Here is a 17,942-nt window from a genome sequence, read left to right on the forward strand (position 1 = left end):
GAAAAAAATCATCTTTAACCACGGAACTTGGTTAGATCTGTAGCGGAACTGACTGGGTCGATCGTTGGCGACCAGATAGCTCAATTGGTAGAGTGTCCGTCTAGAGTTCGGTGGGTCCCGGGTTCGAACCCCGGTCTGGCCGTGTATCTGGTTCCCCAAACACTAGATGCTACTAATTATAAAGTCTATGAAGTCTATGAAGTGTCTGATGTAGCGTATTTTGACGGAATTTAAAATATAGTTGACTGTTGGTGCAATGTTATTTACTATAGACTCTAATTGAAGAAAAGTTAGAAAAGCATCAGAATGGGAAATTTTCTTTACGGATCAGCTTTAACTAAACTCTCTGGTTAATCAACGTCTAAGAACTTTTACTGGTAACAGATCAGTGTAAAAACTGAATTTCAATGGGTTTTTTCCAACATTTTATCGTTGCAATATTTTCCCGTTTTGAAGCGGACCGACGGTACAGTGTATAATTAAATATTATTTTATAAATGTGGTCGGCTTTGTGATCGCAGATTTGAGCGCCCAATACGGTTGTCTAAACCACAGGAACCTGAGATTTTATTACAGCTATATTGTATATATGGATCTAAAAGTATGTGCTCAGAGAAATTTTACACGTTTTATGGGTTAAGATCAACTTTCGGTAAAAATGCCATCCCAATAATGATATATATAGGTTCAAAGACAGGGTAAAGGGACGCAACTCGGACACTACGATCTTTGGGTATGTATAGTTCCCATAATTAATATATACCTGTGAGCGTGTTCAGGTGAAATAGTATAAATATCTTACAGTATTCAAAAACAAATGAATGTCTCACCTGTACAGGTGTGATAAAGGTGAGTGGTAATTAGAGCCGGAGTAATAAACAGACCGTTTGCCCTGGAGTATAGTGGCGAGCACAGGGATCTGAGAATTTGTTACAGTTTATCTATGTTCGGACTTATAAACTGATGTGTTCAGTGTCATACTAGACGTTGTTTGTACCGATATAAAGCAGCTTTTGATGAAATATTTCTTTTGTACTATTATCGGGGTGGTGTTTTTACAGAAATTGATTTAACCCCTAAAACATCTAATATTACGTATACCCTAAACACATCAGTTTAGGTCCAAACATACACTGAATCTAAACTGTAACAAATTCCCAGGTCCCTGTGGTGGCGAGTTGATTAGCTAGGCACAGGTGTATTTGATAGCGGCTCGTGACGTCCATCATCAGGTGTGGTATTACTTATGTCTTACCTGTCACAGGTATAAGGAAGTTTAGAATGTATTGTTGAACGGACCATTCAATAGGTCATATTTGCATACAATGTAGGGCTGGGATACTGGTTGTGGCCGGGTTTGGTTTTGGAAAGAAACACACACAAAAAAAAGATATACGTATCTGACCAGAGACGTATATATTGTAATATACGTCTCTGAGCTGATATACTGATCGATACATCGATATCATCCCGGAATGCAAATTATACTGAAAGAATAATTTCCAACCCACAAAAATGTTCATCAGGGAATAACTGCATAGAAGATTATAAAAAAAACTTAAAATTACTTTTCCTATTTGACAGTAAAAACATGATTAAAAAACATCTTAATACATTGTAGATTACAATGTGATTGAATCTGAGCGAGACTTAAGAACTTTCGCTGATTTCAACAGCAAAAAGGAAGTAAAAAATCGAGAGATTCCATCGAAAATTGGAAATGAAAGTAGATCGAACCTTTCGAGTCTCTGAAGTAGCCATTTGATTTGAAATACTCACTAATATGATAAAGTTGCTTTCGTGTAAGAAGTTTACAATATTTTACTAAATATGTGAACCTTTTATATGAAATCAAAGACGTATATATTAATATATACATCTCTGATTAAAAAATTAATAGTTTAAGGTCTAATTATGGTAAAATCGGTGATGGGAGTGAAACCTGGTAAACATGTTGTTTTTTTAGGTATAAATTAAGGAAAATTTATAATTACATATTTATTAATGTCATTATTTCCTGAAAACAACAACTATTTGAAAGCGTCTGCTTACATTATTATATAAATAAAGACCGTTGGACTTATTTTTATCGTGAACAGAATATTTTCTTACTGCTCCTGTATAATGTTCTCCGGTTGTAGTGTTATGTTTATCAGACCCTTTGTTTATATACACACGTATTGTACAAGTAAATACACTCAGCCTAATAGAACATAAGACATATTGCCCCGGGCTTTACCGTCAAAGCTAAGTGGGCGTGACCGTCTATTTATTTTATCGTGATGGAGGAACCTCGAACCGAAAGGAAAATTTGATCGAAGTCCAAAATACACATATACGATAATATTGCTTGTGATTCTTAGGCTTTTAACACAATCCTGTTTATTTAATAAACCGATATTCTGTTTTAATTGTAAATAAAAAGGCATATATACAGGTAAGGATAAGCTTCGCGTATTAGCGAAGACTAGTTCGTTCCGTTTCTATTTGGATTTTTCTCGTCCGATAATTATATACGCAACTACCAAAACCGGAAGTTGTCAAACTAGTACCTCCGTAAAAAAAAGAAAGAAAACAATTTGGAAAGAAGTGCGACTTATTGGTATTCAGGGAGGATTTAAAGCGAACAAGATGCCTAACTGTATAGTTATAACGGCTATAGTATGTGTGTTGATCACGACAGTAGCTACAATTGTGTCGTTTTCACTCCCAAACTGGTTACATTTTCAAAATCTTGGAGACTCTCTCTGTGGGTGCTCGTCTAAGGATTGCCATTGTGGTCTATGGATAAACTGCAGGGGAGGATTCGATGCCAGTTCATCGTTAGCTAATTGTGAATGGTTCTTCTCCGACGATTTCCACATCGAAAAAAGTTTACCAGGTATTGTATAACGAAGAGATTGTTAAACTGTTCTTATAGTAAAGTTTTTGAATACCAGACTGACTGACCGAAATTCCAATACACAGACCCTGTGTATTCAATATTTTGGAAGTAGGTCGGGTGCCGTCTTGAATATGTACGCTTTTGTGTCGTCATAATGTGGTTATTATGTAATTGATGATATTTGTCCTTCCTATACAAAGAATAGTTTACTACTTGTGTAAAGCCTTCTACAATCATTATGGCTTTCAATACACAACTAAAAATGAGTGGAAAATGTACCCTGATGGTCTGCATTAGAAATGTCCTTACAGAATACAAAATCTTATTTATGGTTTCCTTTCATGGAGGAAGTATACTTTGAAAGATTCCAATTAAAATATTTAGAGATTAATGTTTTGAAAATACTAGACATGTCCATTAGACGAACATTTAGATTAGAATTGCAAAAGTTATACAAAATCTTCATCGAGGCAAAATTCAAACATTATTTTTTAGTTTTTATCTCTCTCTTGACTAAGTCACTACCAACCCTACACTTTAATTTCTAACTTCCTTGATGTTTTAGGAGCTAATTTGAAACAAGCTTTGTAGGAGTTTGAAAAGAAAATTTATATACATGATGTATTTATATTTTGTAAAGAATTATTATTTCTACATGCCTATCTGAATTTTTTGAAAGCCAAAAGTGGAGAATAAGATTTTTTTGTGTGTTAAATATGACATTTACGAGATAAATGATCTAAAATCAAACCTCTTGAAAAATTAGTCAAATTGCATTGCATGCTTTGCTTTGCATACATGTTAGGTATATACCGTTTATATATATATAAGGTCAGAGAAAGGTCACTTCCAACGTATGTGATCTTAATAAGTTAAAAAAAAAGAAGATAATAATGATTCTTAATCACCAAAGTTTATTTGGATTTGACCAAATGAAACATAGCCCAAATAATCACGGTTGTCAGTGTTGGTGGTTTATACATAGTGAACTCTCTAGTTGCTTGTTATTGACTTCACAAAAGGGAACATCAATCCCTTTAGCTCAATCTGCAGAGCTGTAGATTATATTGAGTCTTTAGAGTTAGAGGCAAATTCTAGTCGCTGAAATATGTATAGTACCCAGTAGATTTGATTCATTAATACCGTATATCAATATTGCATCACTGAGGCTAATTTTGATTTGGATTTTATTAGTTTTATTTTTTGATTGAAGGCACAGAATTAAGGTAATAGGATTGTGTCACCATTTCTCAGTAGAATTTCTTCAAATTTTGTAGTTATATTGCTTTAAAGTAAAGAAAATTTTCTGCCACAAAAAAAATATAGGTCGTCAGAATGTTAAGGATTTCAAATGGAAATTTATGTAAAAAGGAGTGAATTTTGAAAAAAAAATGAAAGACACAATATTTTTACAAAATAATGTCAATAAAAATGATACTGACATATATTAGTATTGCATAAATGTATATCAATTTAATAAATGCTGAAATTGTATAAAATTAATTCTCTATACACGATATAAAAATTGACATTTTATAATAAAACCATATACACATAGTAATTGCAGGTAAGAGTTATCGTTCTTGAAAAACTTCACAGTAGTGAAATAGGTAGCCGGTTTCCTGAAGTACAGAAAAATGGACACATGTGACTCATTGATAAAAAAAACCCCTGCTGAGTTAAGGCCTGGATTACTTTGTAATACTTCAATACTGAGAGAACACACTGTTCTGTCAATAATAAACATACAATATTCATCAGTTTAATATTAAACATTAGAATTTGCGGAAATTGTGATGCTGTCTCCCTACATTGGTTATTCAACTAGGGATGTACTTCCTGTTTCCGTTTATCAATACACTCCAATGACCTTAAAGGCGAATAATATCTTATTTGAACTTTTCAAGCTAAATTTTTTCACAATTCCGGTGTCAAGAAAATGAAATAAAGGCTGATTTTTCTCTCTTTTGAAAAAATAAATAAAAAAAGTTCTGGTGGAAATTTTCAGCATTTTAATTTAAGATATATTTTCTTAAAATTACAGCCATGTAATCTGAAAGGATTCAAAAATATCACATTATGGATTAAATTATAAACATCATGTATAACATTTTTTTTAATTTAACAGAATACTCCTTAATTTAACATCATATTGAATAGTATTGCACTTAAAAAAATATTAAATATTTAATGATTTTAATGGAGGGCCTATCCGTCACGGTTTGGGGCCGAGAAAGTATGACCACTGTTTAAAAAAATTTGGCTACTGAAATTCAAACATGGCTACTTTTTTGGCTAATGATTTTTTTAGGTCCAGGGTGAGCCCTGATACGTGGAAAAATAGGATATATAGCAATTTTTTGTAAAGTTGAAAAAGACTGAATACCAGATGTTTATACATATATTCTTCTAATATATACAAGTACTGAAGAAACAACTTGATACAGGAATGGCTGAGTACAGAAATACCTAGACCCCTGGGAAGGCAGCTGTGATCACAGTTAAATTTGAATTTCATAAATATACTTACAAGTAATAAAATAACTTCAGACCTGTATAATGGCTGGAAGTGTCTTATAATTAGCTTCAAATGTACATTACACTTATAGAAGACCATTGTATCAAGCATGATATCAAATTTTACAGGTGGACTAGACGTAATTGCTTAATTCAGCTGAAAGAGCGTTTCCATGTTGATTTTGTTCGGAGGCTATTCTGGCTGGATGTAGATGTACAATACACCTGTTAAACGTGAAGATTATACAGAGATTTTAGGGATACATTGTATATTATAAATTCTATTATACATTTCAAATTCTTGCATAATATGATAGTCTCCTTAACACTCAATAGATATAGTTCTCCTTGCTTTACCTTAGGCTTAAACAGTACAATACCTGAATAAAGTGCATTTTCATTTACTTAAGGCTATTCTGGTGAATACAGATACCGTACACATTGGATACAGTTCTAGTACACACTGGGAGATTAGGCACATATGTAAATAATTTTATTTATAAATTCTATTATATACCCTTAACACATAATCCGCATTATGCACGTAACTGACCCCCAATGCAATCCCCTAAACCTCCTCCACCTAATGACGAGGCCCAGTGTTAACACACCCGTACATGGGTTCCCAGTGATTACCCCACACATCTGTAGACAAATTGAATAAGAAATCATAATGAATTGATGAACAGTCCATGAAAAAGGTACGAATAGTTTGAGAATTTAGAACGTGCACACAATAGACAATGGCTCTGTATGTAATACAGACTTCTTATCTAAAACAGTAGCTATATAGAGGTAAAGCTTGATATCATGAAATGTTATGATATTAGGAAGAAAAGTAACTTTACAGAACAATATATATCCCTTTATTACAAATCAGTGAATGAAACACATTATATAGGAAATAATTATGTCAGACTCGTAGACAACTTGGTCTGTGATGTAAATCATTCCCATAGACATACAAAAAATGTACATTGATTTTCATGGTGATTGTCTATGGGATCTGTAGATCCATTAATAGTTCTATGGGTCCTCCATTAATTAGTTCTAACACTGAAAATACATGAAACATAGTGTAAAATTAATTGGTGACCAAATGTTTATGGCCTATCATGATCACAGGCACAAATTTAAATAATATACATTTTGATTGGCAGAAGTAATTTAATAGAGTTATGACGTTAGATATATGTAGTTTCAGGGCTTTCATGATAAGTTAACCCATGCCACTTAGCAATTTCAGAGGTCAGATAAAGTTTTCCTTGAATTTTGAATAGTCAAAACATATTGGAACAGGTATTTTGTCTAACAGTACTGTATTAGTGCTTGTCTTAAATTTGAACTTCAGGATTGCGTTTTTGGCTGTCGTAAAATTGGGTCGTTTTCACTAAAGCTTAAAGCCCCCCTAGATATATACCAGTACATCTGATTCTCTAGTTAGATATCTACATATATATATTAGGTCCTATATATTTCTACAATAGAAATTCAAACTTTACAATTGTTATTTATATTTTTCAGTATACGGTTTCTCAAGGGTTATGTTGTTTACTTAAAATTCGTTACAAATGTACATGAATTATATTCTATCTTTGATTGTTAGGTAAACAAGGCTTTTAGTTAACGTTGTTGACCCTTGACATTTAAAGGTCAAGTGTCAAATCACCATTTCCTTGAAACTTGAAGGGACAAAATTAAACATGAATTATATATATGTTAAATAGACATTACTCCCATAACATGAGAGGCTGCTGGTCGGCCTTTTTTCAATCGGATATGGTTTTGCCGACTGCGACCTCTCATTTCCGAAGCACTAATTCTTTGATGCAGTTTCCGCCCGAAATCCGGGCGGAACAAAATCGGCTTGAATAACTCACTTAAGTGGTTAACAGTTCATGACAACGATGTCTACTCACGGAATATATAATATAGATCTCATATGTATGTCACAGACACAAATATATAGTATATTACGGAATAGAACACTCAAAATACATGTCCATGTCGTTGTAGCACATCTCTGACCTACATTTAAAACATTGCTTCTGGATTAATACAAAATAGCAGGGGGGATTTCAAACGGAACGAAATGATATGGAGTTTGTTTGTATTCCACTTGTGAACATTACATGTAATCCATTTTTGTATTAACTGGTAACCGGAATAATCATGGCAAATGCTGTCTGCTTCGCTTCGAATGAGGAAAAACTCATTATTTATGTCTTTGAAACGAAATTTTTCTCATATAATCATGGATTTATGGAAAGGAATATTTATTGAACCCTTTTGACCATTTAAATGTATGTAAACACGATATACTCTTTCTTAATCCGAACTTTGAAAATGTGATCGTCAGCATCGGGAAAATCAGCTATGGGCAGTTAGAGGTTACGCGGCGCCTGTCAAAAGTTTTTCGCCGTGTAAAACCTCTAACATTGTTGGAGTAAAATAGACATGTGCTTTGAACCTAAGAGTCAAAACATAGTTACTCTCAAAGTCTGGTCTTCAAAAAGCAACTGTGCCGGCCAACTATGGAAACTTATTGAACTTGGAAGAAAGTTTTTAAGGTCATGGTATTTAGGTTGCTTATACTAAAAATTGACTGGGCGGGGGTCGGTCAGGCACGTATGCTGACCTGTCAGTGTTTTTTTTTTATGAAAACCAATTTACAGTACATGATGTGCATTATTTATTACAAAATTAAAATTGTGTTGTTAATTTGGAAAATCAAAAGGTGAAATTAAAACAGCTGATTTTCGTACATTTTGAATGTTGTTTAACATAGACGAGTTGCTACATATATATATGTTAAGTGATATATACACATCTTTTATCACCTTGTAAATATCAAACTGACATTATGCTGATGATGGCAGAGGACCTGAAGCTGTTGTGGCCAGTGTGGGATGTGGGCTACTTCTGTCCTCTCTAGCTGTTTGTTACACTTTATAACGAAAGGCCAAGAAGACACAGATGTTTCCAGTCACATTCAATGTGAATTATTGTACATGTTATACATGCATGTACACAAGATAGCTATGATCTGTTGGTAGATAGAATTTTGCTTTTGAAGTAAAAACATTGGAGATTAAAAATATAAATTATTTTATGTTACCTTGTATTAAGAAATACATGTATGTATCTTGTATGCATTGCAAGAATGTATGATATAGTAGCTAAGACTTTTTCTGGGGAAATTTTGGCGCCGATAATGGGCTCCATTGCCGATAGAAACCGTTTCATATTTATGCCAACCATTAATTCCCAAAATTTGCAGTTTGCTCCTGAAAATATCCTTTGAAATACAGCATATAAAGTACTGTGTCCCTCCGACATACATTGTAGGCCTTATAGACATATTTATATCAGCCAAGTTGAATGAAAGTGTCGATGATGAAGAATCTCCGTACCACTGCCAAAAACTGTAGTTTTGAATAAACGTCTATCGGCTTGATGTTAACACGCTTAAAATGAATCATTTTTGAAAAGAGGCTCATGTTAACAACATCTTTACGATAAATATGAAATTAGAAAAAAAATATCAAAAATGCTTGAGCTTTGAGAATGAAATTGAAACGGGGCCAGATGATCGGAGGTTGTCTTGAACCCAGGACTTCCTTCACAACACTGTCGAACCCTGGCCTTCTGTTCACAACACTGTCGAACCCTGGACTTTCGTTCACAACACTGTCGAACCCTGGCCTTCCTTTCACAACACTGTCGAACCCTGGACTTCCTTTCACAACACTGTTGAACCCTGGACTTTCGTTCACAACACTGTCAAACCCGTGACTTTCGTTCACAACACTGCCAAACCCTGGACTTTCGTTCACAACACTGTCAAACCCTGGACTTCCTTTCACAACACTGTCGAACCCTGGACTTCCTTTCGAAACACTGTCGAACCCTGGACTTCCTTTCACAACACTGTCGAACCCTGGACTTTCGTTCACAACACTGTCAAACCCGTGACTTTCGTTCACAACACTGCTAAACCCTGGACTTTCGTTCACAACACTGTCGAACCCTGGACTTCCTTTCACAACACTGTTGAACCCTGGACTTTCGTTCACAACACTGTCAAACCTGTGACTTTCGTCCACAACACTGTCGAACCCTGGCCTTCTGTTCACAACACTGTCGAACCCTGGACTTTCGTTCTCAACACTGTCGAACCCTGGCCTTCCTTTCACAACACTGTCGAACCCTGGACTTCCTTTCACAACACTGTTGAACCCTGGACTTTTGTTCACAACACTGTCAAACCCGTGACTTTCGTCCACAACACTGTCGAACCCTGGCCTTCTGTTCACAACACTGTCGAACCCTGGACTTTCGTTCTCAACACTGTCGAACCCTGGCCTTCCTTTCACAACACTGTCGAACCCTGGACTTCCTTTCACAACACTGTTGAACCCTGGACTTTTGTTCACAACACTGTCAAACCCGTGACTTTCGTTCACAACACTGCCAAACCCTGGACTTTCGTTCACAACACTGTCGAACCCTAGACTTCCTTTCACAACACTGTCGAACCCTGTACTTTCGCTCACAACACTGTCGAAACCTGGACTTTCGTTCACAACACTGTCACTCTAGCCAAAATGATCAATGAGATTAGTGATAGTTCACTGGCTCATTCCCACGTGCACTACCATTATCTGACAAAATTACGGGGAGGTTGCTGCTTGAATGAACATCTCCAATATTTTGTCTGCAAAAAGTTAGACAGGAATCCTTGACACTCTAGTCGTCACACACTGGCCTGTCACATATCTGTCCAACACCGGCCAGCTGTCACATATCTGTCCAACACCGGCCAGCTGTCACACACTGGCCTGTCACATATCTGTCCAACACCGGCCAGCTGTCACATATCTGTCCAACACCGGCCAGTCACATATCTGTCCAACACCGGCCAGCTGTCACACACTGGCCTGTCACATATCTGTCCAACACCAGCCAGCTGTCACACACCAGCCTGTCACATATCTGTCCAACACCAGCCAGCTGTCACACACTGGCCTGTCACATATCTGTCCAACACCGGCCAGCTGTCACACACTGGCCTGTCACATATCTGTCCAACACCGGCCAGCTGTCACACACCGGCCTGTCACATATCTGTCCAACACCGGCCAGCTGTCACACGCTGGCCTGTCACAAATATCAACACCAGCCAGCTGTCACACACCGGCCTGTCACATATCTGTCACACACTGGCCTGTCACATATCTGTCCAACACTGGCCAGCTGTCACACACTGGCCTGTCACATATCAACACCAGCCAGCTGTCACACACCGACCTGTCACATACCTGTCCAACACTGGCCAGCTGTCACACACCGGCCTGTCACATATCAACACCAGCCAGCTGTCACACACCAGCCTGTCACATATCAACACCGGCCAGCTGTCACATATCAACACCAGTCAGCTGTCACACACCGGCCAGCTATCACATATCAACACCAGCCAGCTGTCACACATCGGCCTGTCACATATCTGTCCAACACTGGCCAGCTGTCACACACCGGCCTGTCACATATCAACACCAGTCAGCTGTCACACACCGGCCTGTCACATATCAACACTGGCCAGCTGTCACATATCAACACCAGCCAGCTGTCACACACTGGCCTGTCACATATCAACACCAGCCAGCTGTCACATACCATTCTGTCGCATATCAACACTGGTCTGTCATATATTGGCCAGCTGTCACATATCTGTCCAACACCTGCCTCTCACACACCGGCCTGTCACATATCGGCCTGTCGCATACTGGCCTATCACATATCAGCAAACACTGGCCTGTCACATATCGGCCAGCTGTCACATATATCTGTCCAACACAGGCCTGTCACACACCAGCTAGCTGTCACATATCTACCTGTCACATATCCTCCAACACCGGCCTGTCACATATCCTCCAACACCGGCCTGTCACCTATCAGCCTGTCACCTATCAGCCTGTCACATATCTGCCTGTCACATATCGGCCTGTCACCTATCAGCCTGTCACATATCGGCCTGTCACCTATCAGCCTGTCACATATCCTCCAACACCGGCCTGTCACCTACCAGCCTGTCACATATCGACCTGTCACATATCGGCCTGTCACATATCGGCCAAATCAAACCAAAATGTAAACAATTAACTCCCCATGTAATTACACGGGCTACAGTATGTACAGTTAATTAGGGAGTAGAGATAATAGGAAACACACATGCACATGTACTTTGATCTGGCCTAATTAGGGACAGATGGTACTTTTATTTGAGGGAGGTACATGTAAATGTCACTGTGTGATAGTGTGCAGGTGTCATCCGTAGGTGAGGAAATGTCTTACGACTTTACAGAGATCTAATGGCAGAAGGTCTGGCAAGGTTGTTAACATGTAACACCCTCTAGCTATGTGTCATTATGGAAGCTGTCAACGAAAGAATATATGTACAAGGTGGAATGTATTTGGTCGTTGTATTTGATCTTATGATCTTATCTTCTGTGATGAATTTTATGGTATAAAAGGAATGTCTGATTGTTGTATGTTTGATTAGAATTCATGTGTCCTTATGGGTGTGGAATAGCAGGCTTAACATTCCTACAGTTTCTGTTTGGGAATGGAACAAATGACTGTTAGGGTTTTTAAACATTTTTACAAGTCTTTCCAATGAAAAAAAAATTCACAAAATCTAGATTCTTGAAAAAATAAAAAAAAATATGAGATTTTGCATAGCTCTGCATTTAAATATCAGATAGACCATGATTTCATTTCCTTTTTCTACGTTAAGACATGATTTGTGACAAGAAAATATAACAAAACTTTTATTCTTCAAACAAGAAAGTAGTGGCTTTATATTAATTAGCATTGAAATGCTTTGAAAAATCTGGGGGGTTTTCCTAAGACACAGTACTGTGCTTATTTTTATAAGCTTTCATTGATGTAAGATACACTGTGTCACATGGTTCTAGATCTGTCCAAAATTGTATATCTCTCCAACCCATTACACAGGCAGGCATTACATACAAATTCAATCAGCTCTTGATACCCAGCTAGAGGTTTTCCCACTGAACAACATTGATGTACCTGTCTGTGGTACAGCGACTACACATAGGATGGCTCCGGTTAATTTGTAAGGCTAACAGGTTAGTTGTCTCGATGGTCTGTAGTTCCAATAGCTCTTGTAGATAATGGTTTATCTGTAGAACCTAACCATCCAATTAACTCATTCACCCAGGAAGACAAATATATTTGAACTCTTCCAATTCAAAGGTTGGAATAGTTCATTATGAAATTTCAGGGGTAAATGAGTTAACAGTGGGTAATATGGGTACAGATTCCATAGTATTGGAATTACTCCTATGTAACCACAGGGTCAAGGTCGCCTGACGTCCCTAGGGACAAGCATGGTAATATTAATGTTGATAACAGATTTGTGGTAAGGAGCATGGAAAAGTTTGGGGTAGAGAAGATTGAAATTTCAAAATGTTCCCGGCAACATTTCTGTAACATATCAAGAACTACATAGATGAGTTCTAGAAGCGTTCAAAAATATTTCTTGATTTTCAAGGAACATTTTTAAGACCTTGTTACAAAACATGTATGAAACAAGTTATCAACCTGTACGATAGAGGCTTCGCACAGGAAGTCTTGATGTGGGAGGAATTCTTTGTTAATTTGGCCGGGAAGTGTGACTTCAATCTTTTCATATCTGGTGGGGAGTCAAACCCCAGCCGTTCAGGTGAAGGGGAGTATATATACGTGCTATAATCCACTGCTCCACCCGATCGCGACCACCCAGAGGCTCACTAATATAAAGTGCCCTTTTCTGAGTAAATCACCATGCCCTTTTTTATTCTGTGGGGAACACTAAGAGCTATAAATAGACATTATTAAATTAAATTAAGTATATACTTGTGTGATACAGGTATGAAATGCCCTTTTCTCAGCCATTTTAGGCTTTAAATCATTAACCCATGAAATTTCATAATAAACTATTCCAACATTTGAATTGGGAGGGTTCAAATGTGTCTTCAAGGGTGAATGAGTTAAGGTACTTTTGTCTCCATAGTAGTGTATAACCAATAGAGTATACATGTATGCCATACAGATGTACAAGTTAGAAGTATTATCATATGTGTGTACATGTGTATTTGTATATAATTGACATATCTATATCTGGGTGTATATGTAAATATTGAGAAATATCGCCCAAAGATTCGCTTTGGAAGAAAAAGATAGATATATCTTGAGAGTTTATCTTAGGTAGAGCTTTCAGTTACAAAGATAGCTTGCGTTTATCACATGGTGTTGTCGAGGTGAGGGGTAAGGCCTGTGGCCCAATAGGATCCCTGCGTCTCTCCGTCGTCTCTTCGTCGTCTCGCTGATAGTCCTGATACCAGGTGATATACATTTTTACAGCAGAGCTATAGCTTCCTGTAACATCTGTGTTTTTGGCGTGAAAAAAAAGTAAAGTATTCTGTGCTCCATTAGGGAGAATGGAGCAAGTCTTAAACGGTTCTCAGTTGACTTAAATAATTAAGAAGGAAAAAATACTGGTAATGAGATGCAGGCAACATACTGGTTCATCTGCAAGCTAAGGATACTGTCACAGTAGTTTATAATTTGAGTGTTGGTAAAACATACATTCCTGAGGTCATGAAAAAAATATGGTAATTGATAATGAAAATCCATTTTTTTCGTTTACTATCCATATTTCTTTCAGAAGATATTTTTTAAATCCTTCAAGAAAGATGTTATGCACTGTGCAGTCATAACCAAAAATATTTATTTTTTTAGAGATCATACAAAATTAATTAAATTTAATATATTAAAAAAAATATTTCGATAGTGTATTTGACTATTGAAGTCTAAATATGACATAACTCGATAAAATCCGATGTACACTCACTCACTCATTATGAAGTTGACCTTAAGCAGACATTTGTATCGTTTTACGTATCGTAATGTAAGCATTGTACCCGGTTACGTATCGTATCATAAGCATCGTACCGGGATACGTATCGTATTGTAAGCATCGTACCGGGATACAAATCATATTGTAAGCATTTTACCGGGATACATATATCGTATTGTAAGCTAAGGATACTGTCACAATAGTTTATAATCGGAGTGTGGGATACTTATTTTATCGTGATGAGGTATGGGTATCATTGCAGCCCTAGATTTTAGACAAAATTGTATGGTAATAATTAATAGCTATGAGGTAGATTTCATTGTAGTAATAAAGAATCTTCATAATTATAACCTTGCACAGTGCGGGATCCTCCGTGTACATGACTGTTTGAATCACAGCTAGCTTAAGCTATACAGTGTTATGTATCGGTTACAATGGTCTGTGTTTCTGCTGTAGGTCTGATAGTAGATACAGAGGAACTGTTTGTTTGGGGTAATGATAAGTGTCTGTGAGGATGTGTATGGGTACTATGTCACTAGGATGCTATACTGTATACAGTGTTATGTTGGTTACAATGGTCTGTGTTTCTGCTGTAGATCTGTGATAGTAGATACAGAGGAACTGTTTGTTTTGGGTAATGATAAGTGTCTGTGAGGATGTCTATGTATACTATGTCACTAGGATGCTATACTGAATACAGTGTTATGTGTTGGTTACAATGGTCTGTGTTTCTGCTGTAGATCTGTGATAGTAGATACAGAGGAACTGTTTGTTTGGGGTAATGATAAGTGTCTGTGAGGATGTGTATGTATACTATGTCACTAGGATGCTACTGTTTAGGGAGAGAGTGTTGTAGTTTGTTTCCTGTCTGTGTGCTAGAGGTAATTGTTACAAGGACCTGCACATGGTAATTCCATAGAGACTATTACATACAACTTGTCTGGTCACTGTGATGGTTAATAATGTTACAAGGCCCTACACATGGCAACTCCATAGACTTTTACTTACAACTTGTCTGGTTACTGTGGTGGTTTATATAGAGGTAATTGGTACAAGGACCTACACATGGTAACTCCATAGACTTCTATTTGCAACTTGTCTGGTCATTGTGGTGGTTTATATAGAGGAAAGTTACAAGGACCAGCAATACCTTCTACACATGGGGTACATTCGCATATCCGGTTGAAATGGTTGAACCTATAAAGAAAACGATAGGCACAGATCTGGACCGAGGCTGACCTCAGAAAAATTTGGCATGTGTAGATTGAGGGGTCCAGACGTACCTGACCAAAACTAAAATGCTGACGATTGGTAGTTTACGTTTTTTCTTTCTAAAACAATGTCAAGGTAGCTTTAAGATACGTTATGTAATTCAGTGGACGGATGAAAGAAGGGCATAGTGATACTATTCTTGATACATTGTTTTTTATTCTCCGAAACTATGCATTTAATTAGCTCTGCTTATAGAACAGTCCAAGTGCGTTCGTTTATCGTGGAATATTTCTGCGCCACACGCACTGTTTATACCGGGATACGTGAATGTAGCCCTGGAAACTCCATAGACTTCTACTAACAACCTGTCTGGTCACTGTGGTGGTTAATGTTCCTTTTGCCATTACTGGCAGTAATTGTTACAAGGACCAGAAATAACTATTTAGTTATTTCTGGACCTTGTAACAATTACTGCCAGTAATGGCAAAAGTAACTTCTTTTTTGCAACATGTGACATCGGAGTAACAGTTCTACTGGTGTAAGATATATTGTATGTAGATCTAGAGTTTACAGTTATAATAATTACAGTATACGTACCACATGGTAACCCCATAGACTTCTTCTTACGACTTGTCTAGTCTCTGTTGCCAATTTTTTTTGTCATTCTGTCTGTGGCAATGCAAGAAGTCACAAACTCTTAAATGCCACATGGTAACTCCATAGACCGCTACTTACAAGTATCTGATCTCTGCAGCCATTTTATTTTGTCATTCTGTCTGGCTAAGATTCGAAGGACCTTAACTTCAAAAAAGAATTAAAAAAAATTTAGTATCACATGCATGGTAACATGCCAGACTTCAGCTTACAATATGTCTGGTCACTGAATGTGTCTGTTTAGGGTTTTTTCGTATGTAAAGTTTTGCTCTGTTTTTTCTCTCTCTCTTTGTAATTATTGAAGTACCAGAGTGAAAGCTATTAATTCCTGTACAGAAGCTGCTACTTCAATATATATACCAGATGGTAGCTGTACAGATACAATGTGTCTGATAACTGTGGTTGCCGTGTTAGGTTTGTTATTGTCTGTGTTTTAATTATAAATTGTAAAAAGTAATTGTTGCAATGACCAAAGACATAACTATATATCTTACACCAGTAGAACTGTTACTCCAGTGTCACATGTAAACTCTAGATCTACATACAATATATCTTACACCAGTAGAAATCAACATACAATATATCTTACACCAGTAGAACTGTTACTCCAGTGTCACATGTAAACTCTACTTCTACATACAATATATCTTACACCAGTAGAACTACTGTTACTCCGGTGCCACATGTGAACTCGAGATCTACATACAATATATCTTACACCAGTAGAACTGTTCCTCCAGTGTCACATGTAAACTCTACTTCTACATACAATATATCTTACACCAGTATAACTACTGTTACTCCGGTGCCACATGTAAACTCGAGATCTACATACAAAATGTCTTACACCAGTAGAACTGTTACTCCAGTGTCAAATGTAAACTCTAGATCTACATACAATATATCTTACACCAGTATAACTACTGTTACTCCGGTGCCACATGTAAACTCGAGATCTACATACAATATGTCTTACACCAGTAGAACTGTTACTCCAGTGTTACATGTAAACTCTAGATCTACATATACAATATGTCTTACACCAGTAGAACTGTTACTCCAGTGTCACATGTAAACTCTAGATCTACATACAATATATCTTTCCCCAGTAGAACTGTTACTCCAGTATCACATGTAAACTCTAGATCTACGTACAATATATTTTACACCAGTAGAACTGTTACTCCGATGTCACATGTAAACTCTAGATCGAAATACAATATATCTTACACCAGTAGAACTACTGTTACTCCGGTGCCACATGTAAACTCGAGATCTACATACAATATATCTTTCCCCAGTAGAACTGTTACTCCAGTATCACATGTAAACTCTAGATCTACGTACAATATATTTTACACCAGTAGATCTGCTACTCCAGTGTCACATGTAAACACGAGATCTACATACAATATATCTAACACCAGTAGAACTGTTACTCCGATGTCACATGTAAACTCTAGATCTATATACAATATATCTTACAGCAGTAGAACTGCTACTCCAGTATCACATGTAAACTCTAGATCTAAATACAATATATCTTACACCAGTTGAACTGTTACTCCAGTGTCACATGTAACCTCTAGATCTACATACAATATATCTAACACCAGTAGAACTGTTACTCCAGTGTCACATGTAAACTCTAGATCTACATACAATATATCTTACAGCAGTAGAACTGTTTCTCCAGTGTCACATGTAAACTCTAGATCTACATACAATATATCTTACACCAGTAGAACT

The 17,942-nt window shown here is 36.9% G+C and overlaps 1 protein-coding gene and 1 non-coding gene across 2 annotated transcripts in view; both read left to right on the forward strand.

Moving 5' to 3' along the window:
• Window positions 1–69: 69 nt before the first annotated feature.
• Window positions 70–142, forward strand: Trnas-aga. Its single transcript has one exon. It is a non-coding gene; the product is annotated as a tRNA-Ser (tRNA).
• A 2,395-nt stretch (window positions 143–2,537) lies between these two features.
• The window catches only part of LOC110442120, a 33,680-nt gene continuing 18,275 nt past the window's right edge, over window positions 2,538–17,942 (forward strand). Inside the window, exon 1 of the mRNA XM_021485579.1 lies at window positions 2,538–2,881. Coding sequence (XP_021341254.1) covers window positions 2,632–2,881 — 250 coding nt within the window. The 5' untranslated portion in view covers window positions 2,538–2,631. The remainder of the gene's footprint in view (window positions 2,882–17,942) is intronic.

This window comes from Mizuhopecten yessoensis, unplaced genomic scaffold, assembly GCF_002113885.1.
Source record: "Mizuhopecten yessoensis strain PY_sf001 unplaced genomic scaffold, ASM211388v2 scaffold716213, whole genome shotgun sequence".
NCBI classification, from domain to species: domain Eukaryota; kingdom Metazoa; phylum Mollusca; class Bivalvia; order Pectinida; family Pectinidae; genus Mizuhopecten; species Mizuhopecten yessoensis.